This window comes from Marmota flaviventris, chromosome 5 (genome assembly GCF_047511675.1).
Source record: "Marmota flaviventris isolate mMarFla1 chromosome 5, mMarFla1.hap1, whole genome shotgun sequence".
Classification (NCBI taxonomy): domain Eukaryota; kingdom Metazoa; phylum Chordata; class Mammalia; order Rodentia; family Sciuridae; genus Marmota; species Marmota flaviventris.
In genome coordinates, this window is record NC_092502.1 from 61,965,027 (window position 1) to 61,990,029 (window position 25,003).

Below are 25,003 nucleotides of genomic sequence, written 5' to 3' on the forward strand. Positions count from 1 at the left end.
AAAGAAAAAAAAGGTTGGGGATGTGGCTCAGTGGTTAAGCACCCCTGGGTTCAACCCCCAGTACCAAAAGAGAAAAAAAAACTTCTATACATTTATTTGCAGTAACTGAAAGTAACCAAAATGTTCTTTTAACAGATGAATGGTTAAACAAACTATACCTCCATTGAATATTTGGAAATAAAAAGGAATGAACTATTGATACACACCAACAACTTAGATGTTTTCAAAGGAATAATGCTAAATGAAAAAGAAATTCAATCTAAAAAATTAACAAAAAATAATAATACAATCTAGGAAGGTTACAAGCCTGGTGATGTGGCACAAGAAACTAGGGAGGCTGAGACAGAAGGATCCCAAGTTTGAGACCAGCCTGGGCACTTTAGAGAGACTCTGTCTCAAAATAAAAAGGCTTGGGATGTCCATGGTAGAACACTCCTGGTTTCAATCCACAAAAACAAATTTTAAAAGGTTACATGCTGTGTGATTTCATCTAATAATAGAAAATTACAGAGACAGAGGACAGATTAGTGGCTGCCTGGTTAGGGGTGGGGAAGGAAGGCATGTAGGTGTGAATTTAAGGAAGAGCATTAGGAAAAACCTCTTGAAGAGGTCTGTATTTTCTGAGGTGGGGGAAGTTACACAAAATCTTCACATGGGGACAAAATGGCATAGAACTCCATACACATATATTATGCCACTTCCTGGTTTTGATATTGTGCTTTATTTAGATAAGATAGGGCTGGGGCTGGGGCTTATTTATTTTTTAATAAATAAAGTGGTAGAGTGCTCACCTAGCATGTGTGAGACACTGGGTTCTATTCTCAGCACCACATATAAATAATTTAATTAAGTAAGATATAACCATTAGAGAAACCAGAGGGAAGGGTACACAGAACTTTTTTGTATTATCCTTGCAACTTTATGTTCATTATAATTATTTCAAAATAATAATTTAAAGACAAACAAAATGTCATTTAGCTTAAGTAATCTATCTTTGCAACACTTTCAGGATAAACACAGCTCACCAGCCTGGAAGGCAGGCGGAGTACCCTCATTCCATTTTCTGGCCTGGCCTGATAAGGAGGCTTATTTCAGAGAACGCACCCATGGAAAGGTGGCTTTCCTTAAGGCCAGTCAGGCGGCTAAGTAACACTGGAAAAATAATCAGCACAGTCAAGTCCTGGGATCTCTTTGATGCCTTCTGGTAAGCAGTTATGAACTAAAATCAGGAGACAGTGGTGTAGGTCAGTGGTAGAGTGAGTGTTTAATATTTCTTAGGCCCTGGGTTCAATTACTAGCACCTACCCCCTCAAAAAACAAACAAACCAAAAAAACAAACCCTACATCAGCCTGGCACATAGTTTGTGCTTAAAAAAATGTATTGAATATGCTATAGTTAATGATTCTGACTTTTGGATCAGACACAATTGAGTTAATTCTCTTCTCTCTTTTTTCTTCTCTCCATGTTAGCAGAGAGAGATTTGGGCATTTGTACATTCATTCAACAAATACTTCAAGCAGCTACTATATATCAAGCATTTTTCTGGATTCTGAAAATACAAAGGTCAAGAAAAATTGGCTCTGCAATAAGGAAAGGGTATTTAAAAATATCTGGTGATTTGCTCCTAGTTTCACTCTGCTAAAAGCAAAGAAACTAAGTAAACTAAAACAGGTCAGACATCTTCATTATCTCATCCTCCAAGACAGAAGGAGTAACAATGGAAAGTGATACTTGGTACCTAACTCTGCCCAGTCAGAACTGAATGGAGATAGGGACTAGCAAAAGTGAAAGCATCATCTTAAAGTTCAGGAGGCAAAATTCCCTGGCAGGAAGATAAGCATCCTTTGGCTATTCACCCCCAGGCTATAGAGAAAAGCCAATTTAAGAAAAAAGGAAGAGAGACTATTGGTCAGACTCTAAGGGGAAGGTTCACAGAAGGCTGTCAAAGGTGAAGTTCAAGTACCGTGATAGCAAAAGAACCTGTTGAAAAATAAAGAGAGGGAATGTCTATAGAAAAAGGAGCAGCCACATGGGGATCCTGGCTGATGAGCTTGGTTAGTAAGATACCTACAATAGTCTGCAAGCTCCTATACACAGAGTTTCCAGAAGAACTCTAAAACCCAGAAGGATCTGGGATTGAGATTTTATAAAGATGACCTCCAAAGCCCTGTCCCTACCATTACTACCAAAATTATTTTAAGATTCCTATTCAGAAAAAGTAAAAGCTATGCACACTATTTGATTGCTTTGCTGTCCTCTTCTTGATCCTAGGGAATGACTGCGAGAAGCACTATGAAGTTTTTAGCCCAAGCCCTCAAGCCAGGAAAACCTGATTTCAAATTCTAACTCTGCAATCAATTGGCTGGCTTTCCTGGGATTCTTATATAACCTTTGCCAGGCTGTTACAAGATTTCATAAGATAGTTTATGTAAAATGTTTAACAGAGTGCTCTGGACATGGGAAGCCCTCAATAACAGTACCAGTTTTGAGTTTTTTGGTTTTTTGTTTTTTTAAGAGAGAGAGAGAGAGAGAGAGAGAGAGAGAGAGAGAGAGAGAGAGGGAGAGAATTTTTTTTAATATTTATTTTTTAGTTTTCGGCGGACACAACATCTTTATTTTTGTATGTGGTGCTGAGGATCAAACCCAGCACCGTGCGCATGCCAGGCGAGCGCGCTACCGCTTGAGCCACATCCCCAGCCCCCAGTTTTATTTTATTTTTGTTACTCTTTTTGTTAAACTGGAAAGGGCAGTAACTATTGATCTGGTGGATGAAAAAGTTGTCAAAGGTGAAAAAGTTGTCTATGGACCCTTGGCTAATCTAGAAGCATCTAATCAAGTTCAGCAGATAGCAATTACAGCTGATCAAGATAATAATAATTATCAAGAACTATGTGCCAGAACATGAAAATTTAACTAACACTCTTGAAATAGAACAGAGATTGGGAGAGAAACTGAACCCTGATAACATTAACAATCCAGCCATGACAGAGACTGAGTCCCTTTTGGCTGTTGTTTTGGTTTTGTTTGGTTCTGGTTTTATCTGACTTTTTGTTTTTGGGCTTCTGGGGATCAAACCCAGGTCCTCTTACATATTAGGCAAGCACTCTGCCTCTGAACTACATCCTTATCCCTGTTTTGTTTTGTTTTTGTGGTATTAGGGATTGAATCCAATAGGTTCTACCTCTGAGGTACATCCCCAGCCCTTTTTAATTTTAAATTTGAGACAGAGGCTCACTAAGCTGCCCATTCAGGCCTTGAATCGAAGATCTTCCAGCTGTAGCCTCTGGAACGGCTGGGATTACAGGCATGCACCATGGCACAGAGGTTGGGTTTAGTTTTTACGTAAGCTAGTACATTTTTATTTCCCACCCCCTTGGGCCTAAGCCACTCTGAGTTGGGTTTCTGCCACCTGATTAAAACAAATGGTTTGTTACTCCTAGGAAAGAGAAAGAGATCACTTGAAGTTAGCACTTAAAAAAAAAGTCATTCCGGAGTAGCCTCATTCCCTTATTGAAAACTGACTACATTAGTAGACCAAAGGAATGCTGTATTCTAGAGTATCTGGCCCAGTAAGGTGTTGTCATTCTCTTGTGACATCCTTAAAAATAAGGAATAAGATGCTGTGATGGAGGCTGGGGGCAAGGGTGGTGATAGGACAGTAATATGCACTAAAAACTGATAAAACTACTAAATGCAAAGGGCGCTGATCAGTGCCAACCTCTAGGCTCTGCCCTGTTTTATTAAGCCCATCCATTCATTCTTAGTGCCTTCCACCCCCAAGACCAGCTGAGTCTATACTCTCGCCACCTTCTTGAGGCCTAGTACAGCTGTGTCCTGACTGAATGCACACTCCAGTTCCTCTGACTCCTGATCAACACTTTGGTGGTCAAGTTTTTAATTTTAGCCACCCTAATAGATAAGAAGCAATCTCTCACTGTGGATTTTATGCACTTTTCCTTAACATTTAATTATCTTGAGTATCTTTTCAAGTGCTTATTGCCACCCATATATATTCTTTGGACATTTGAAAATTTTTGTTTGAATTAAGAAAGAGGCTCTTGCTTATTATGTAACTAGACAAACCATACAGAAAGGCATAAGAAAGAATTCCCAGTCACCCACTGCTAACCCCCAACCCATAACATAGGTAACCCAAAGTTCAAAAGAATCACCAGGAGCACTAATAAAGCATGCAAATTATTGCCCCCACTCTTGAAGATCCTGATTCAGTGGTTTGGGTGGGGCATTTTTAACAAACCCGTAGGTGATTCTGTATAAAAGGTCTATAAATAATTTCTTGAGAAATTCTGCTCTTAACATTGTTCTACAAGGAATAAAGGGGGCAATTATGGAGAGGAACATCTGCACCACTGCCTTCAAGTAAGGCAGAGGCTTTGCCTGAAATGGGAAGCATATTTGCTCTGTATTGGCCTATGGAACATTTAATGTTTGGAACCTAAAGGTCAAATTAGAAAAAAATGCTAATTTTTTTTGAAACTACTGTAAAACAAAATCAGACCCTAGAGCCAGAAAGTAAGGAATATACCAGATTATGAAGAAAAAGGGCTTGAAGAAAAAGGGCTCCTCTGGGTTGAAAAATGACTGGGAGTGAGGTAGAAAAAGGGTAAGAGATACCCGCCCCCCCCACACATACACACACACATTCTGTCTCTCCTGGAGGAAAAACTTCTTTTTATAAATACATGGAGAGGAATGTAACCCACCAGACAGGTGGTATGTGCCTTAACCCAAATTAAATAGCAGCTATTTACCCATACCCACATTTTTCTGGCTCTATTAGGAAAGCCTAAAAAGGTAGAGAAAGGAGACAACACAATATTTTTAAAGAACAGTTCCTTTTATAGATAAGAAGCCTGCCCAGGCCCTGTCCTCACAATTTTGGATCCACAGATTTAAAGTTCTTAAGAAGGTCAATAAACAAGCATCAGGCTTTGGACAATCAAGCTCAACAAGTGCCACTTTGCTTCTGTGACAGCACCCAAAGATACATCCCCTCCCCATTAGTTAAATAAAAAGCCATTTATCTGATTTAGAGCAGAATGAACCAAGGCACTGTTTGCCACAGTAATCTGCTGATCCAAGCGGGATATGAGCCAGCTGCCAGCAACTCCTGTACTCTGGCAGGAACTCAGTGAGCCTCCATTGCTGGGCAAGACCGGGTGTTGCCAGGTCCCAGCTTAAAAACAAACCATATGGTGTAGTGGAGCAAGTAAACAGTCCTTGTTGGAATATCTGGTAGTTTCTACTTTCAGCATTTGACCTTGGGTCAAATATCAAGTGAAATGCTTCACTGCACTCTTATTTAGGATACTATTACCAGGGTATGTGCTTTTGTTTGCAAATCATAATAGGGTTGACTTTATATTTTCATGCTTACAATTTTATTTTATCTCATATGCAGTCCAATTTCTTCCAGTCCAGTTTCTTTCCTTTCCGACTGGCACAGCTGTGATTGACTGGGCCAGGTGCCTCAACTCTTCTGTAAAGTATCAACTACCGTCAGGCATCAGGACTTACTCTCATTCTTAAATTTGATAATAACCTGGAGGGCAATGCAATCTTATTTCCATTATACAAATAAAGCTGAACCTGCAAAGGTTAAACTACTCATCCCAGATCACATTTCTAGCAGCGTCTAGACGCTGTCTGGACTTAAAAGCTGCTTCTCCACCGACTGCCTTTCTATAATAAAGCAAATAAACTGATCTGCGTCGTCAGTAGGCAGTCATTCCTTATAGTAGGCATTCCTGTTAAACCTGAACCTGCGCAAAGTTATATGTGAACTACTCTGTGGTGAATCGACACCTACTTCTAAGGGGTCAGTGAATTCCAGAAGGATAAGAACCAGTATCTGAGCAGGCTATCTGCTTCTCCATTCCCATCTAATTTACAACAAGCAGACCTTCTGGCTTGTAATACCAGTTTGGACACTAGTTTTGTGAGTGTCCTTGGCCAACTCACCTCACCTTATGGAACACAGATTTGCGTTCTCTTTTTCCTGGCCTCGATTGTCTATTCATAATCATAGCTTCTTGGCAAAGGTTCTTTACCATTGTTTGTATGTTTCCATTGTTTTAATGCATGGTTTCGTATTAAAATCCACCTCACATTCTACATGGCAGCAGGCAGAGATAAACAAGTAATAATTATTTTGTACCAACCCTGCTTATCTCTCTGGGCTTCACTTTCCCACGTATAAAACGACTCAATTGGGCCACCATGGATCAGGTGGCTTCTATCCCTGTAAGACTCAAGACACAAAGCTAGCTACGGAGCAAGCAAGCTGGAACCTGGAAGTTAACCGCATCCTGCCTTTCTGTCCCTGACTTCCCTTTTTTGATCTACCCAGCAGCTGTTTCCCACACCCCTCCCGGCCCCATCCTGCCCTGGTCGGGCACACTCACCGCGCGCACGCGCAAGGTGCCCGCCTGCGTCCACTCCAACACCAGCTGCGCCTGCCAGGTGACAGCGCAGCGGGGCGCTACCGGCGCGCCCGCAGCTCCCAGCACCCACTCGACTCTGAGCAGCCGGGTACGCGGCGCACCAGTCTAGGGCGCGGCGACCGCTGTTCTGCTCACGCTGCTGCGTGCGTGCGTGCGCCGCGCGGGAGAGGCAGGCCCCGAGTCCTTGTTTTTCGGGAGTCAGGTTGTTTGCCCCGCTGCTGCTTGAGTCATCCACTGTCCGAGTGGCCCAGTGGCTGCTGCAACAGCCATGAACTGGCCTGCACCTGGCGCAAAGCGTTGCAGGCAGGGTTTAGAGCCCCACCCGCGGAAGACTCACCCACCTGCGCTTTCATTCAGCTGCCTTCTCCTTGCCGGGCTCTTCACCTCATAAACGGGGCGGGTTGGGGGTGGGGGGGACGAGGGGGCAGCACTTAGGCCACCCGGTGGGAATGCTGGTAGGCGCTGGATTAATGTGCGCTTATCCAGATCACTAAATTCTAGGGCTGGGCCCCGATTGAATTCTCTTGGCTGCGGAGGACCCTTGGGTTCTTGCCCCAGCTTTCCTGGGGACTCCCTACACCACCTCAGGTAAATCAGCCAACTGCCTCTCTGTGACAGGGTGTTGGTCCATTCTCTCACTCCTCTGTCAGAGAGACTGTCAGTGAGACCCCGCAGGGAACATAACAGACAAGTCCCCACCTTGTTGGGCTCCCAGACATTGAACACACAATTGAAGATGATCATTGATGTGAAGCATATGGAAAGGTTCCTATCAGCCAACCTTATCTTGTTTGTGAGTTCAGGAATGGACTATATTAACCTTTCTAATCTTTGCAGCTCTTTTATTCTTATTCTCACCATTAAAGCTTATTGTTTATTGTCACTAATGATAGTGGTATTAGTATTGCTTACAAAGAGCCATTTTACTTCTATTGTCTGGTTCATAGCTTCTCTAAGAGATGGGTATTACTATTTTCACTTCATTTTTAATTTTTAGTATTGGGGATTGTACTTGGAGATGCTTTGCCATTGAGCTACATCCAAAGCTCTTTTAAAAATTTTATTTATTTGTTGGAGGTGGGTACTGGGGATTGAACCTAGAGGCACTCTACCACTAAGCTACACCCCCAGCCATTTTTTTTTTTGGGGGGGGGGGGTGTGGCGGTACCGGGAATTGAACTCCGGGGCACTCTACCAATATGCCACATCCCAGCCCTGTTTTGTATTTTATTTAGAGACAGGGTCTCACTGAATTGCTTAGTGCCTCGCTTTTGCTGAGGCTGGCTTTGAACTCACGATCCTCCTGCCTCAGTCTCCCAAGACGCTAGAATTATAGGCATGCCCTTGCTTTATTTTTTTATTTTGAGACAGCATCTCTTTGGCTGGAATTTTTGATCTTCCTGCCTCAGCCTCCCTCCTCACTGAGATTGCAGATGTGTGCCACACCACCTATTCTCATTTTAGAGAGAGACTCAGGCATAGTGGCCCACCCCTGTAACCCCAGCGACCTGGGGAGACTGAGGCAGGAGAATCACAAGTCCAAAGCCAGCCTCAGCAAATTAGCCAGACCCAAAGCAATTTAGTGAGACCTCACTTCAAAATAATTTTTTTTTAAAAGGCTGGTGTTGTGCTCAGTGGTTAAGCATCCCTGGATACAATCCCCAATACCCAAGGGGGGCGGGGGTGGGCCTAAAGAAAACTAACTTGCCCGTTGCCACACAACTACAAAAGATCAGGACCAGTATTCAAGTTCAGACTAGGGCCTCAGGGTGCTTAACCACTACCCTACATCCATAAAAATATAAAAGACCAGAATAGTGTCCTATCTTGAATATGACAGATGAGAGCAACCGAGGGAGGTGGTTTTGACTATAGAAGAAAAAAGTAAGGGAAGTTGAAAGTCTTTTTAAGGAGTAGTCCTATTGATTAGACTAACTGTGCATGAATTACAGAGGTCACCAGGCTAGGGAAAGCTAGAGTGGGAACATTGCAATTCAGTATAGGGGGAAAATTTTTTCTAAAATGACATCACTTGCCTGGAGAGAGTATGTATTCTACAAAAAGGAAGCACTCAAGCAGAAAGGTTTATTGGTGATGCTTCAGATATGGGTTTAGGTAATGTCTGAGGGTCCTTCCAACTCTGCTATTTTATATAGTGTAAAATGTTACCAGGAAAAATGAGTCCTAGAGTGGTTAAGTGGTTTGTCCAAAGTCACCCATGAAGTAAAGAATTGAGGTAATCTGATTCCTTGATCAGCCTCTCTTGAGTCTTTGGGAGTGAGGGTCTTGGGAATGCTCAACTCTTCCTTCATGCTCCCATAAAGCACGTGTGTGTCCGCCCAGTTTTTCATGGGTCTGTGGAATCATCTGCTTTACATGCTTTACTTCATCTTATTTGTGTTTTCAAATACAGTGTCAACACTCCCTGGGCAATTGCTGTCCCAAGTGTATATTTGATAATATAAGAAGAATTAAGCTAGATACAATTTCATTTGACACTAATGTTTCTTTGATTCTATTTTAGGACTCTGAGATATTTTGAGGGAAACTTCTAATGTACTGGCACTAATTCCTCCATCTCTCATCCTAGTCACAAATATTTTGATGAGCAGCAATCTACTTGTCAACTTCAAAAGAGGCATTATTTTCTTAATCCTCGGGAAAGCTACCTTTTTTTATACATACTTTGTTTTTTGGGGTTTTTTTAAGTACTTTTAGAAAAGTTCTTCTCTAAAACAGGAATCCAGGTGCCTTTTGGGATTGATTTCTGGAACATTGGAATCACTTTGTCCCTAGTGGCACTAACCCAAAGATAAAAAAAAAAAGTGCCCCTCTTCACCACAATGTATTAGAAAAGAAAGAAAGAAAATAAATAAATAAATACATTTGTCTGGCTCAAAATTCAGAAGTATAATGTCAAAGCTGAGTGCAGGAGCACATGCCTGTAATCCCAGCAACTCAGAAGGCTGAGGTGGGAGGATTGCAAGTTCAAGGTCAACCTAAGTAACTTAGCAAGACCCTGTCTTGAAATAAAAAATTTAAGAGGACTGGGGATGTAACTCAGTGGTAGAGCAACCCTGGATTCAATTCCTAGTACTGAAAATAAATAAACAAATAACAAAAGTATTCTGTCAAGGTTATGGCTTATTGACCTTTTGATTCCTCTCAGTGCTTGGCATAATGCCTCATACATAGTAGGTGCTAAATAAGTGTTTCTATCTCTTGACTTTTGACTGATGGCAGGATGACATCAGACTTTCAAGCCCCCACTACACATGACAAATCTAGGTCACTTTGGCCTATGCTGATGGATTCTCATTGGAACTTGTTCTTACAGAACAAGTAAGGGAAATGATCCTTACCTCCCCGAGTTCTGGGATCTGGTCTTTTCAAGTGTCACAGAAGTCCCCACTGAAGGGTAACTTGTGTTCTTCTTATTGGCATTTTGGACCTGTTTTTCTCCTACAGACAACAAGTTGTTTGCTGAGGAATAGTCAATCATACCTGATTGATTTAAGGCAGGTAGAGCTGCAGATAAATTGCTTTTTAAAAGAAAGCTTGTGGGGTGGAAAATTGAGTCCTGGGGTGGTTAAGTAGTTTGTCCAAAGTCATCCATGAAGTAAAGAACTGATGTAATCTGGGGTTGTAGCTCAGTGGCAGAATGTTTGCCTGGCATGTGTGAGGCATTGGGCTTGATTCTCGGCATCACATATGAACAAATAAATAAAATAAAGGTCCATTGACAACCAAAAAAATATAGAAGGAGGAGGAGGAGGGTGAGGAGGAGGAGGAGGAGGAGAAAGCAAGCAAGCACATGGGGATCAGCACAGTGAGCCCACTTTATAGAATTATTCCCTTAACTTTGTGGTCCCACTGCGCACATGTGTTACCTATAAACAAGGATGTAGACTCTTCCCTTTTGCTTGCAAATGTTAGATGGGTAGCTAAAAGCAGGATTAAAGACTTGGCATCTCTGCCTCTATTTTGCATTCATTTTCTCTGTCCCAAGTCACCTTGGATTCCAGGAACAAGGTCTGGCCTGATGAACATCATGTGATGAGTTGTAGCTACCCCCAGAAACAGCAACTTTCTTATCCCAGACAAGGTCCAGCCTGACCCATCCTGGGGTAATGATGAACCAGACCACACCTGATCAAAATCACCTGCTTGGGCAGCTACAAAAATCCTTCAGCTATACAAACCCCCAAAAGCTCCCCTCATTCCCCTTTCTATTAAACCCCAAAGTTTTTATCAGCCCCTCAAAGATAATGTCAAGGATGGGTCCCCTTGTCTTCCTAGTGTAACCACACTGATTAACGTTCCTTTCATGCTTGTCACCATTGCCATTTCAGTTTGGATTTTGGGAAGAGTGGCTGGACCTGATTGGATTCTCAGAGTCAGGCCTCTGGCCTAGCACTCCACCACTGAAATTCATTAAAATTGACTGGATGAATTTTACACATCACCTGCTTCTCTCCAGAATCACAATCCAGAGTGAATTGGCTGATTAACCACACTGGAGTCATAAGCAGTCAGCAGCCAGAGAAAACTGATACCAGAGCCTTTTGGTTTTCATGAAGGAGATCCAGGCTAGCCTGTTCCTCAGGTGCCTCAAACATACAAAGGTAATCTGGAGATTGGGCAACAAGGAAAATGATAATAATTTGTAGGCCAAAATTTGAAAGAATGAAAGGGTATAATCTGCATAAAGTGCATAATATAGCAACTGAGCTGCATTCTAAAAACCTGAGATACATATACTTGTTACTCAACCTTTTCAATTTTTAGCTAATTGTCTGTGGAATGTAGCTCAGTGTCAGGGCACTTGTGCCCTGGGTGCAAGACTTAGCACACTCGTATGCCCTTGTGCATGCACATGCGTGCATGCATACGCGCGCGCGCGCACACACACACACACACACACACACACACAATTAAACTATCAGAGGACTTCTTTACAACAGTAATACTTTCCTCCCATGATTTTTTTTTTCTTTCTCATTGGAGTCATTTGCAATTACAAAACCAAGCAAAGGGAAAATTGAGATAAAATATAAGTTGTGTCAGATGTATACTTAACATCACAGTAGGAGTGAAAGAGTCCCTTTAAAATTAAAAGCAGCTAAAAAAATTAAAAGCAGCTTACTGAAAACTGCTTTTCTACATTTGGAGTTTTCTCATGCTGAGAATGGAAACTGAAAAGCTACCCTGTGACCCAGGGCAATGATCCAAAAAGCTGAAACTGTGACATATTTCTGACTATCACAACCTAGCAAATTATATACATTATCTATATAATTCATTTATATAAATTTTATATATTTATACATAAATATATAACATTTATTTATGGAATATTTATCATATATTTATTTACATAATATTATATCATGTATATCATAATATTTATTTACATTTTATATGTAAGTAAACATATATTCACCTATAAATATTATATTTTATATAACACATAAAGTTATCTATTTTTTTCTGGATTTTACTTCTATGTTGTAACTACTTATATAGGAACAATAGAAGCAAACTAGCTGCTTCTCCCCAGTTTGGATCAAACTGCACTAAATTTATTTTTCCTTTTTACCTTCTTTACTTATTTCTTATGTAGGCAGTCAACCAAATCTAGCCAGCCAGGGTCTAGGCAGTTTCCCTTCACTGCCTTTAACAACCTCTCTGTGCTGCTTTTACAATTTGTGTTGAAATCTCTCCCTCATACCTCTTCTGATTCTTTCTCTTCATTTCTTCCAAAGCTTCCGTCGAGGCTCCTTGCTCTTCACATGTGCAAAAACTCCCCTTCACAGGCAAAGCTGTTTTCTCTTCCCAATCAAGTTTTCTTGCTCCCTCCTCCCACAAGCAAGGCCAGGACCTCCCCAGTGGACAAGCCTGAGCTCTGGAACACTCCTTTTCTGAATCTGTAGAAATACATGGGGCTTTAGGTGTATTCTGTTCCATCACTTAGATAAGTGCCTCAGTTCTGGAAATTGGCTTTAAAATATTACCATCATGATCCTTTAGCACAGTTTGGTGGAAGCTCTTTGCTTTTACCGTACTCCTTTTATTAGTCAGTCTTCCTTTGGTAGCAGTGACAGAAATCCAATTCACCCCAAAATTTCAATGACCAGTAGAAGAAAAGACTGTCTCTACATTTGTGTCTTTTCAAAGCTCCTTGAAGAAGTGACTGACAATTCTGAAAGGATTTATTAGGCCAGAGAGAAAGTGTGAAAGAATCAGGGTCATGTGTTAAAAGGATATAGGAGCCAGGCATGGTGGTGCACGCCTGTAGTCCCAGTGGCTCAGGAGGCTGAGGCTGGAGGATCACGTGTTCAAAGCCAGCCTCAGCATCTCAGCGAGGCCCTAAGCAACTCAGTGAGACCCGATCACTAAATCAAATATAAAAAGGGCTGGGGATGTGGCTCAGTGATTAAGTGCCCAGGGTTTTAAATCCCAGTACCAAAAAAATAAAAAAAAAAATTAAAAAGGGAAATTTGAAAAACCTTAATGGATGCTATTATGAAAGTCTGATGTAGAATAGGATTTTTTTTTTTAAAGAGAGAGAGAGAGAGAGAATTTTTAATATTTATTTTTTAGTTTTCGGCGGACACAACATCTTTGTTTGTATGTGGTGCTGAGGATCGAACCCGGGCCGAACCCATGCCAGGCGAGCGCACTACAGCTTGAGCCACATCCCCAGCCCTAGAATAGGATTTTTAAATAGTCTCAAAATATTAACTTACATATTACTGATTAGGTACAAAGGCAAAATGGCAGCTTTGCAATGGAGTAACTTTATGGACGTCACCAGTATTTAAAAGCTAGTATCTCTAAGCACCGAGACACCCTGCATCATGTGAATCCTAATATGATGCAAAGGAGGTAACACAAGGTTACTTCAAAGATATTCCTACCCCAAATATAGAATCTGAATCTAATCACGGGGAAACATAAAATAAACACAAATTGATGATATTTTACAAAATAACTGGACTGTAGTCTTCAAAAATGTCAAGGTGAAGTTACAAAGACAGACTGAAGATTCCAGGTTGAAGAAAACTGAGATAACAGGAAATAATGCTATGCTTGACTTAACTGGGCCCTGGACTTCGAAAAAATGTAAGTCGTTACTGGAACAATTGATGAAATCTGAATATGGACTGTGGATTAGATGGTTGTATTGTATTGTCATTAAATTTCCTAATTTTGATACATTGTTACTGTCATAAAGACAATGCCCTTGTTATTAAAAAATACACTGAATATTTAATAATAAAGGGATATAATATATATTTATAATTAGAAGATTTGTGTGTGTGTGTATATATATATATATATATATATATATATATATACACACACACACACAAACATGCATAAAATTAGTAGTGGAGGGAGATGCAGATCTCAATGAGATGAGAGTTCTGTTGGATTGATAAACCTGCAAGAAACCAAGAGCAAATAAACTGGTCTGTCAGGTAATGGCAGGACAATAAACTTGAAAATTCATGAACTGGCCCATCTACTTATCTTTGTGACTTTGGACAAACAAAGTAGCCTGAGACTTAGCTTATTTTTATTTTTATTTTAGGCACTGAGGATTGAACCCAGGGATGCTTTACCACTGAACTACACCTCTGGTCTTTTGTTTTTCTATGTTGAGACAGTGTTGCTAAGTTGCTGAGGCTGGCCTTGAACTTGTGATCCTCCTTCCTTGGTCTCCCGAGTTGCTTAGTTTCTTTATTCATGTGAAGTGAATATAAAATCTTTACATATTTTCCAGAATCAATTGACAAAAACTGAAATAATCTATGAGGAAAAATATATATAAACTTTAGAATGATACAAGATGGGGTAATAATGAAACCCACCATATAGTTTTTGTGAAGATTCAGTGAGTTTACACTAATTCTGAAACCATAGATATAATAGTTTTTTTTTAAAGAAAGAGAGAGAGAATTTTTAATATTTATTTTTCAGTTTTCGGCGGACACAACATCTTTATTTTATTTTATGTGGTGCTGAGAATTGAACCCAGCGCCCCGCACATGCCAGGCAAGCGCGTTACCACTTGAGCCACATCCCCAGCCTGATATAATAGATTTTTATATTGTAATACTAAGACCAGATCTTGGAATAAAATGTCCTGGCCAAGCAATGACCATCACTAGGGCCCTATTCGATCAGTTTGTATGATATAGATCTAGACTGTAAACTTCCTATGGACCAGAGGAGTGACTCATCCAAAATGGAACTTAATAAATAAGCCCAGTGTTCATAGCCCCAGAGACAAGCCTAGCAAGTTGGGTGTATTTCAGTTTTTCTTAGTAGCCAACATACTTTTTCCATTTACAAATATATGTAAGTATAGGGGATAGAATATTGATCTGGATATTCAAAAAAAAAATGGCTCTGCTATGACTTTGAATTTGTCCTCTATTGCCTATGTCCATCATTCATTAAGTCATAAAGTACGTACTGGATACTTGTCAAATATTGCACTAAGACTAGGAATACAATGCAGACAATACTATAAACAGGACTTGATCATGGTTTATTGGAAGAGAGAAACTACCTCAGTGATTATACACAACATGGTGGAGCCACACTAGAAGGAAGAACAGGGTGCTTTAGGAGTACACAAGAGGGCCCTTCTCATTGTTCTGCATATATTATTTGAGGGTGCCCTGATTTGGTCCTTTCATTTACCTTTCTCTGAAAGACCCACAAGTTTGCTCAATCTCCTGACATGTGCTGGCTCCTCAAGAGTTATTTTAACCTCCTTGGACATTTATCATTTGACTCTTTAGATAAAACTAGGTAATTCTAGCTGTGCATGATGCCACAGAGGCCTGTCTAGAGTAGTCATGAATGACAATATCCACCAGATGGCAGCATTGTATAATCATTGAAAACCATGACGCTGCATAGTTTCTGGAAGACACCTTTTTTGGCATATTCTAGAATCTATTAAGTAGATATCCGCTTTTGTATCTTCTCAGAATCATTAAAATAAGTGAGCAGTTTCTTTCCAAGGATGTTTTTTAGTCCTGAGATACACAGATTGAAGAAATGAAAACGCAGAGTCTTTGAAGTAAAAAAATCTTGAGTTTGGCTGGGCCTAGTGGCACACTCCTATAATCCCAGTAACTTGGGTGGCAAAGGCAAAAAATTCGAGGTCATCCTCCGAGACATGGCAATACCCTGTCTCAAAATTTAAATATATATATATTAAAATGGCTAGGGATGCAGCTCAGGGGTGGAGTGAGTATCCCTGGGTTCATTCCCCAGTACCACAAAATAAAATAAAATCTGAGTTCAAGAATAACAATGCACCCCTGACTCATTTAGTATACTTGGACAAATTAAGAAAGAGCTCTGGGCTTCATCTATCCTATCTAAAAATTTAAAACAATTGAAATTTTCCCGTGAAATCTGTGTGTGTGTGTCTGTCTGTCTGTCTGTGAGAGAAAGAGAGAGAGAGGGATTAGATAATATAGGTAAGAACAATATTGTATAAAATGTTATATACAATAAGTATAGAAAATAATTATGCTTTAGCATGAGAAAAATCAATCAAAGTAGATGCCAGTGATAATTTAGTATCCTCATGTTATCAGAAGAAAGGTTCTGAGGCCTTAAAATAGCCCAGAAATGTTGATGGTTCCTGAGATACATTTAAAAAGCCTATGTTGACCTTGTCAAAAGGAATTGTTTACCCAAAAAAAATCCGTTGTGGTAGTGTCATAGTTGTTAAGCTTTTCTTATTTGGGGCTTTGGAAAATAATTATGAAATTTCTATTTCAGCTGACAGCATGTCTCCTTCCAACAATAAGGTTAAAGAAAGTCACCTTTGGCTTGAATTGCCTAATAATAACATCAGCAAGTTATATTTCTATGAGGTTTATGGCTTAAAGAGCTGTGACATATCCTGTTTCAACTAGAGCAGAAGCAATGGCAATCAAAGATATAGTGTGAGACAGTAAAATATAGGCTAAGAGGATGACAGAACTTGAAATTCCAAACATAAGAAAATATCAAAATCTGAGTTCCATATAGGTTGGAGAGGCTATGAGATAATAGAAAGGGTCTGAAGTCTACCATTTGCCTGTGTAGAGAACCAGTGATAAGAAGTATTTTTAGGAATTCAGATCAGGTTCAGAGTCTGACAGGAAGTAAAGAGGGTCTGGAAAGTCTGGTAGTAGCTAAGGTTTAAATAGGTCACTGGGCAGGAGGAGAGACAGGAGAAATTAGTACTCCTGAAGCAGAAGTAAGCAGCATTGTCTAGGGAGATTTGCTGGTGGGGAAATAACTAAGACTAGGTATCCAGGATCAGGAGCCAGAGAGACAGAGACTTCTGAGTTCGAACTTTGACATTGAGGAGAATGGACATAGCCCTTAAGAACTCAGACCCTAATTAAGCACTAAGCTGCAGAACACAGACACTGAGCTGCAGATGGGCTGATTAAACAAGTTGGAAAGGGGATGACTTCAGTCAAATGTAAGTCTACTGAGGTAATCACTGATAATTTTTCAGATCTTGATTCAGAACAGGCAGAGAGAACTGGACAGGGCATGCTCCTTGTGAAGGTGAACAGACAGACATCATAGGACAGTGGAGTGGAACACTGGGAATTTTCAAAAGCTGGTGTTCTTGGGGAAGTCACCACACCTCTACAGAATTTCAGCTTCCTCACATAGAACAATAATTGCTTTACCTGGTTCTTAAAACTGGTCAGGAAAAACATGAGTTAATGCACCACAAGAACTTTATGAACTATAAAGGGCTATATCAATACAATTTCATTTTTTCATGCTTTTTGGATTAGGAATCTACAATTCAAGTCCAGTCAAGACCCTGGTTCTTTTCACTGCAGAAAGTCTTTCTGGAGAGATGCTAGGCTATCTGGGATCAAATGATGCATTTATACCATTTTCTGTGATACATAGCAGTGCTTCCTGGTATTAGTATGGGGAGTTGAGAGTTAACAGGATGTGGTCTCAGGATCAGCTCCCCTCAGGAATGGCAACTCAAGCATCTTCCAAATTTAGTTCTCACAAAGGAGAGTAGATTACTACAGTGAGCAATAATGAGTCATAGGGAGCACAGTTTCATGCTCTTGCTAATGAACAATGCAGAGGAAGAGAACAGGGACTGAAGGAAGAAAGAAAAGAAAGGGACATAGAAAATGCAGCTATCCAAAACATTAATAATAGTCTTCCAAATAAAAATAGCTAACACAAATATTCCAAAATGTCATGCATGTGAGAGCATACTTCCAGGAATTAATGGTTCATATGATTAAGACAAATTTTTAAATATAACTTGATTATCTAAATATTGCCAAGTCAGTCTGACCAGAATAACAGGAGTGGGGTAAAAGATGAAATGCTATTATTCACTTGTGTCCCCATAACAGGACTGGGGTACTGGGCACTTGTGAATGGTAGGATTTTATCTTCTACTGTGCTTTTCAAGTCCTGGCCTCAGTGAATTTTTTCAATGAGTATATGGAACATCAGTGATGTGCACTTCCTTCTTGTCAAGACATATATCCATCATTTTATATATTATCTTACACAATGTTCCTTTCAGACCAATGAGTTAAAGCCTCAGACATTATTTCAGAATAATTCTGACAGGAAGGGGAGAGGCTTGTGGAAATAGTATTCTAAGAGGCTATGAAACACACTGTTGGATTTTCACTTTTGTTTGTTTTGGTATTGGGGATGGAATCCAGGAGTGCTCTACTACTAAGCTATATCCCCAGTCCCTTTTATTTTAAGACAGAGTTTTACTAAATTGCCCAGATTGGCATTGAAGTCCTTGAAGTCCTCCCATTTCAGCCTCTTGAGTAGGTAAGATTATAGGCATGCACCACCGTACCCAACTAATCTTTTCTCTTCATAAGTTAATTATCTCAGGTATTTGCGCATGCTAGGCAATTGCTGAGCTACATCCCCAGTCCTTTTTATTTTACTCTGAGACAGTATCTCACTGCATTGCCAGGATGGCCTCAGCCTCCTCAGTTGCTGGGATTAGAGGTGTGTGCCAAGGCTTCTGGCAGTAAATTTTTCACTGTTGAATCTCATTTCTTTACTGTTTAAAGGGTAAATTTACTTCCTGGTTTCCCTCTATGAAAATGGAAGCAAGGCCTGTAGCATTTCTAGAAATATATTTTAGAGCAGGGCATAGTGGTGTACACCTGTAATCCCAGTGCCTCCGAAGGCTGGAGCAGGAGAATTACAAATTTGACCTAGCCTAAGCAATTTAGGGAGACCCTGTGTTATGGTTTGGTTATAAGTTGTGCCCTGAAAACCTTGTGCAACAGGCAATGTTCAAGGGTGAAATGATTAGATGATGAAAGCTATAACCTCATCAGTAGATTAATCCATTTGATGGATTAATAATTTGAATGGACTATTGAGTAGGAGCTTGCTGGAGGAAGTAGGCCCCTGGCTCTTTGTGTGCACACATGTGCTCTCTATATACTGAGGATTGGACCCAGGGTGTTTGACCTCTGAGCTACACTCCCATCCCTTATTATTTTTATTTCAAGATAGGATATATCAGTCAGCTTCCTTTTTGTAACTAATAAACTAATTACCCCTTGAATTGTTCGGTGTGGTGGCACACACCTTTAATCCCAGCACCTCAAGAGGCTCGAGCAGGAGGATTACACGTTTGAAACCAACCTCTGCAATTTAACAAGGTCCTGAGCAATTTAGTGAGACCCTGTCTCAAAATAAAACAACGACAACAACAAAAGACTGAGGATGTAGCTCAGTGGTTAAGTGCTTCTGGGTTCAATCCTAATACCAAAAAAAAAAAAAAAGTTAATTAATTAATTTAGAAAAACCCTGGTATCATAAAAACCAACTTCTGGTTGTGTTTTGGTACAGTTTATGGTAATTAGATCCATCAGTGAAAAAATAGGTCTCACTTTCTGTTAATTTTAACAAATAAATTTAAATCTATTCATACACACATGAATAGATACAATGATATGTATCACTGTTGGGGCTCAGAGAACAATACCTGATAGTGGAGACCTCATAAATAGCCTCAGAAGCAAAGTTTCTGATCTATCCTTTTGTCTCTTGCCCCTTGTTCTCCTCTAAAGTGAATCATAGAAAGCAGATTCTCTTTCCCCCAAACCAGCCATAAAAACTAGAATTATTCCTCTTTCTGTTTAGGAGCTGGCTACAATGAAATTCTCTGACCTATCTTTTTGATACCAGGTCATAAGACTCCCATTCCAGGAGGAGTCCTACCTTGCTGGAACCAACGGGCCAAAAAAATTCTTGATGGGCCTTATTGTGTTTTCCTACTGTCTTTTCCTATTAGCTCATACTGTTTTTGTCGTCACATTTCTAACATGATCATTCATCCCTATTTCATCAGAAAAAGCATAAAATCTGGAGATATTGTGTCACATACAACTATGATAAAAAAATTTTTTGTTATGGCTTTTCTCCTGTGAATCTATTGCCAGTTTATTTCATAAGACTCAAATATCAAACCTTCAGAGGGAGAATCTGATCTTCCCCAAAATACATACACAAATATGACTGGATGTTTATATAGCAAAATATCAACATTTGGTGATTATCTCTAAGAGATTTTTGTTTTCTTTACCTGATTTATCTAAGTTTTTAAAAAATTTCAAACGAATATCCATCACTCCTACGAGGAAAAACAACAGTAAACATTTTATATGGATACATGATTTTTAAAAAATATTGTTGGGAAATAAACACATGGAGCTCAATTTTAGAATCTAGAAGCCATATGAGACAAAAGAATACATAAGTTCAAAGAATGAAATAAATGTATGGTTAATGACTCCCTGAAAAGTAAGAAATGTTTGCAGAATATCTCAAATGTGTTTGAAGCTGCTATCATAGATGTAGCAATCTACTTGAAGAAAACTCCATAAACAGTGCAAAGGGGAAGAATGGGGACTATAAGTGCTCTCACTGTCAAAAACTGAAAAACAGAACAAAAATTTTCTTTTTTGATACTGGGGGTTGAACCCAGGGGCACTTAACCACTGAGCCAGACCCTCAGCCCTTTGCGCTTTTTATTTTGAGACAGGGTTTCACCAAGTTGATTAGGGCCTAAGTTGCCGAGGCTGGGCAATCCTCCTATCTTAGTCTCTGCAACCACTGAGATTGCAGGCATGGGCCACAGCACCTGGCTTGTCCTCATGCTTTCAGTCACTCCACTAACTTACTTATCTGCTATTTATTATGCACAAGGCTATGAAATAGTTAAGCAACAGGAACAGTGTGCCATATTTTGAGTCACTGCATTTTTGTGCTTATTTGTACCTCAAAACTCTAGAGATGGGCAGGCCACCCTGGTGTTTTTAGCGTACATCTAAAAATTTCTTGTGTTTGTCCTTATTATTTTACTCAAGATAATTCTGGTTACCAGTGACCTTTCCTTGAATAAATATTAGTGGCTTAAAAAATTTTTTTTCTAATTATCTAGACCTCCCTATGAACACAGAAATAATCACTAGGATGTGATTGTTCCAGCTTCCCTTTCTAAAAATTTTCTCTTTCTTTTGGTTAGGTAGTTGAGGGGTCTAGTCTTGTCTCTGCCACCAAAATCTGTATGATCTTGGGAAATTCAGCTTGCTTTGGAAGGGCACAGATGGCATGTGTGAAAACACTCTATAAATTGCATTTGAAATGTAATGATTACTGAACTAGATGATCTCTAAATTTCCCTCAAGGCCAAAAATTTTCATTCAATACCTTTATTTTTAGTGAATTCACCTGATTTAGAAGCTAGCAATTGCATTTTGTTACATTTAAAAGAGTACTTCCATTGTGGCAAAGCTGCTCCTGATTCAAGAAATATGGAATGATTTGTGACTTTACATCAGCAGGACTAACAACAGATAATTCTTCAATTATTTAGGATGAAACTTACTGCAAATGACACATGATTTTAAGGTTGAGTCATAGCCAGCACATAAAAACATCACCTTCAGGCTGGGGCTGGGCTCAGTGGCAGAGTGCTCAACTGGCATGTGTGAGGCACTGGGGTTGAGCCTCAGCACCACATAAAAATAAATAAAGTAAATGTACTGTGTCCATCTACAACTAAAGAAAAATAAATTTTTAAAAAGCATCATTTTCTACATAAAAGCACACAGTTTGTCATCCTTGATTTAATAAACTTAAATTTAAATTTTAAGATGTATCCAACTGCAATCACATTTGAACAGACTGTAGACATTCATACAACATTTTAGAACATTTAGTACATTACCAGTGCTGGAATAGTGACTGTCACAGGCAGGAAATAAATGAAGATACACACCAAATGCATATAAAAAATTATAGAATCTCAGAATTAGAAGCCTAAGTTATTTATACTAGTGGGTCCCAGAAGTGAGATTTCATGGACTAACAATAGTTCCCCCCCCCAAAAAAATGAGGTCATATATATATAGTGTCAACTTTTTATTTTCAAATAAAGGTATTTTTAAAACAATAAGACAACTATCTACCATCAGTATCATTTTATAAAAAGGGATTTTTATGACATGTAGGAAGACAAAATCTAGACTAAATTACAATGTAAAACTAGATAAATGAAAAATTCATTCTACTGCTCTTATTTTCTCCAATATCTTTATGGAAAACGTTGTTAGACGTATACCTGTCCATACTCAGACCTTTGGGGACCACTTAATCCATTCTATGCCCCCCCCCCATTCTACCATAACACCTGAACATACATAAATATGTCACAGTAAAACAGGGAGCTGAAACTCCAAACCTCCGTTCTTGTGAAGTCAAGACACCAAAAGTCACACAAAAGAACTGTATTATAGGTGAAAGTAAAAGCAAAGTGCTGCTTAAGCAGAGAGCACTCTCAAGAGAGAGACAGGGCCATCTCCAAGTAGAGAAGGACAAAGCTGACTCCAATTTTATTACTGTTTGATGTTTACCAGGAAGGCAGGGGACCACCTTCTGTACTGTTTGCCAAACAGGTGTTCAACTCCTCCTTCACATGGGGCCATGGAGTTTTTGACTTTAGTTGGTCCTCTCTGGATCTGTCATGGTGGCCGTCCTATTTATGGGGTGGTCATCTACAAGTCAATCCCATGTTAATGTGGGCACTGGTGTCCATTGCTGGTCAGAAGTTACTTTAGTGCAGCTGCACTACTAAAGGAATCTTCCTTCCCAGACAAATGGAAACACTTCTAGCTATAATTTCTAGCTTTACAGCAACATCAATGGACCCTGTCATTGAGTTAGTCCCATTAACTCTTAACCCTGTCAAGAGTTAGTCGCATTAATCTTTTTCTCTTGCTGTGATTTCCAACTAGCTCCCTTGCTTCTGTCTATTTTCTACAAATCAACTACCACCTTTGCTTTCTCATTTTCTTTGGAAATTGTTTAAAGACCCGAAAGTAATTTAAAGAACACTTGTGACCTTGCCTGCATTTCTCTGTTCATTGCTAGCTACTACCTAACAATTACACCAAAAATCCTTTTGAATGTATATACTTTATCCCCTTATTCCTCAAAGTGAGCATTTTATTAAACATATTGTATAACTATGATAGAAAATCAGCAAAACAGTGGTTATCCCTGGAAACCTCAAACCTGGATTTTTTTGAAATTTAGTTATTTTAAAGGTACTGGAGAGTGAACTCAGGGGTGCTTTACCACTGAACTACACCCCCATCCCATTTTATTTTTTATCTATTTTTGCACTGGGGATTGAACTCAAGGGCGTTTATTCACCAAGTCACATTCCCCAACCCTTTTTTTAAAAAATTTGAGATAGAGTCTCGCTAAATTGCTGAGGCTGGCCTTGAGCCTGCAATCCTCCTGCCTTAGCCTCCCTAGTCTTGCTGGGATCACAGGCATGCGCCACCATGACCGGGTCTCTTTTTATTTTGGGATAAGGTCTCCTTATAGTGCCAAGATTGGCCTGAAACTTGTGATCCTCCTGCCTCAGCCTCCCGAGTGTCTCACAGCACCCGGCAATATTGTCGTTTTCAACACTACCAAGATATGACTCTTCTTTATTGGGGGGGGGGCGGTAATAACAACCGTTCCTACGGATAATTTATGCACAGCCTACTTTCTCTGTTGATTCTGTCACTAATGTTCTTTATTAAGTAGCTACTAGGATTTTTCCTCGAAGATCAAATGTATCAGTGGGGCGACAATGCAAGGACACAGGGCGGCAGAGCAATTTCTGCTTCCCCTTTCTTTCCCCATCTGTTAAAAAAAAGGGGGGGGGCTCTAATACTCCGTTGAGAGTAGAATTCTAATTACTAGTCGTCAGGTCTCTAGGTCTGCTTTTCTCTTCCTCTCCACCAGAGGCGACAACCTCTTTCCAAAAAGAAGATAAGCTGGAAAAGGCCGGCCCTGAGGAGTGGCCAAAGAAAGATCAAAGGCTAAAAACCGCCTAAAACAAAGAGCAAAGGTCGATATCCAGCTCCCAAGGAGGTTTGAGACTTCCTACCGCCACAAAAAAAAAAAAAAAAAAAAAAAATTGAAGGTGACCTCTCCCTCACTTGCTCACTAGGCCTAGGACCCGGCAGCCTAAGAGAGAGCGGGCGGGTCCGAAGTGACTAACAGGTACCAATAGAACTGTCGACGACAGGAAGTGGAAGAGAGCCCGGAGCGGGGGTGAGGACAAGCCACGCCACGCTTGCGCAGACAGCAGGCGTTGCAGTGCGCATGCGCAGCAGTGTGGTGACGCGATGACGCTTGGAGCGTGGGCCGCGACTCTCACGGATCCGGTTCCGCCCTCCTCTCACTGCCGACCCTTCGGGGCTAGAGCCCGAGATCCCTTTCCCAGAGTGCTCTGCGCCGTGAAGAAGCGGCTCCCGGGGACTGGGGGCATTTTGTGTTGGCTGGAGCTGGAGTAACAAGATGGCGGCGTCGGCGGAGTGACAGGGGTCCCCCCGGGCCGGAGCCGGCGGCAGTGGTGGCAACGGTATCACCGTCCTAACTCACCGCGCCCCATTTCCAGCCCTCGACGTCGCCGTGAAAACTCGGCAGCGGCGACCTCCCAGAAACAAGTGGCCTAGCCTAAGTAACCGCGAAAACCACTCAAAAATTGCGGCCTGGCTAAAAGAAACCTGACTGATTGGCGGTGATCGGGTTTCCCTTGGCCGATTCTGGGCCCTGTACGCCGGGAAAAACCTCCGATTTTCACTTCCTGCCGCCCTCCGCAGCCTTGCCCGGCGGACGAGCCCCCGAGGCCTCCGTCCTCCCCTCAGAGGTGTCGGGGCTTGGCCCCAGCCTCCATCTTCGTTTCTCAGGATGGCGAGCAGCAGCGGCTCCAAGGCCGAATTCATTGTCGGAGGGAAATATAAACTGGTACGGAAGATCGGGTCTGGCTCCTTCGGGGACATTTATCTGGCGATTAACATCACCAACGGCGAGGTAATCACCCAGAGTGGGGTTCATCCAACGCTGCGCGCCCCCCCCTCCCCGAACCCCAAAGTGCTCGGGCCTCTAGCTACCGCACGCACGCACCGGGGAA

At 40.7% G+C, this 25,003-nt stretch overlaps 2 protein-coding genes across 7 annotated transcripts in view; one reads left to right on the plus strand and one right to left on the minus strand.

Moving 5' to 3' along the window:
* Arhgef37 (Rho guanine nucleotide exchange factor 37) overlaps positions 1–6,780 on the minus strand; it is a 51,343-nt gene extending 44,563 nt beyond the window's left edge. Inside the window, exon 1 of one of the 3 annotated variants that reach the window (XM_071612247.1) lies at positions 6,427–6,780. The gene's annotated coding sequence lies outside the window, so the exon portion shown is untranslated. The remainder of the gene's footprint in view (positions 1–6,426) is intronic. The other 2 variants (XM_071612249.1, XM_027949326.2) reach the window with 2 other exon arrangements.
* A 17,502-nt stretch (positions 6,781–24,282) lies between these two features.
* Positions 24,283–25,003, plus strand: part of Csnk1a1 (casein kinase 1 alpha 1) — a 41,901-nt gene continuing 41,180 nt past the window's right edge. For 2 of the 4 annotated variants that reach the window (XM_071612252.1, XM_071612251.1), the window contains exon 1: positions 24,283–24,903. In XM_071612252.1, the coding sequence (XP_071468353.1) occupies positions 24,781–24,903 (123 nt within the window). In that variant the 5' untranslated portion in view covers positions 24,283–24,780. The remainder of the gene's footprint in view (positions 24,904–25,003) is intronic. The other 2 variants (XM_071612250.1, XM_027949270.3) reach the window with 2 other exon arrangements.